At 47.2% G+C, this 650-nt stretch overlaps 1 protein-coding gene across 1 annotated transcript in view; it reads left to right on the forward strand.

Annotated features, from left to right (window-relative positions):
* EMH_0034240 (uncharacterized protein) overlaps positions 1–650 on the forward strand; it is a gene marked incomplete at both ends in the record, with an annotated part of 9,238 nt that overhangs the window by 5,077 nt on the left and 3,511 nt on the right. The window contains 2 exons of the mRNA XM_013494850.1: positions 183–271; positions 530–606. Coding sequence (XP_013350304.1) covers positions 183–271; positions 530–606 — 166 coding nt within the window. The remainder of the gene's footprint in view (positions 1–182; positions 272–529; positions 607–650) is intronic.

Genomic DNA, 650 nt, shown 5'->3' on the forward strand with positions numbered 1-650 from the left:
CTAGGGTTTAGGGTTTAGGGTTTAGTGTTTGCATGTGTTTCTGTATGTTTAAAGCTGTGTATCTTGGTTCGAACTTCCGGGTTATATCCCCCTAAACCCAACCTTTAGTGTTTACACTCTAGGGTTTAGGGTTTAGGGTTTAGGGTTTAGGGTTTAGGGTTTAGGGTTTAGGGTTTGTGCAGGGGAGCTGGCTGTGTGGGGCACGAGCACGAGCTCCGCCCCCTTTTGTAACGAGGGTTTTGCTGCCTCGGACTCAGTTTCTTTTCAGCAGGTTAAGCAGCGGCTATCATCAGGCGTCAAGCGTACGCAAACCCTAAACCCTAAACCCTAAACCCTAAACCCTAGGTGTGGATAGGTTTTGTTTTTGTTTTTAGATGGGGGGTTTAGGGTTTAGGGTTTAGGATGTTGATTGCGTGGTTGTTTATTTTTTTAGAGTTTGAGGGTTTATACACGCGTGTATATTCTCCCCAAATCCAGCTTCAAGGGTTTAGGGTTTAGGGTTTAGGGTTTAGGGTTTGTGTATGTACAGTGGTTCGTTTCAATGAGAGAGCAGCAGCAGCAGCAAGACAAAAAGGAGAAACAGAAACAGCAGCAGGCAGCTGGGAGGTTATTGCTTGGGGCGATCCAGAGGCGGGGGCAAACGCCCCCAA

The sequence above is a fragment of the Eimeria mitis genome, genomic scaffold (assembly GCF_000499745.2).
Source record: "Eimeria mitis Houghton genomic scaffold, Emh_scaff1306, whole genome shotgun sequence".
In the NCBI taxonomy this organism is placed as follows: Eukaryota; Apicomplexa; class Conoidasida; order Eucoccidiorida; family Eimeriidae; genus Eimeria; species Eimeria mitis.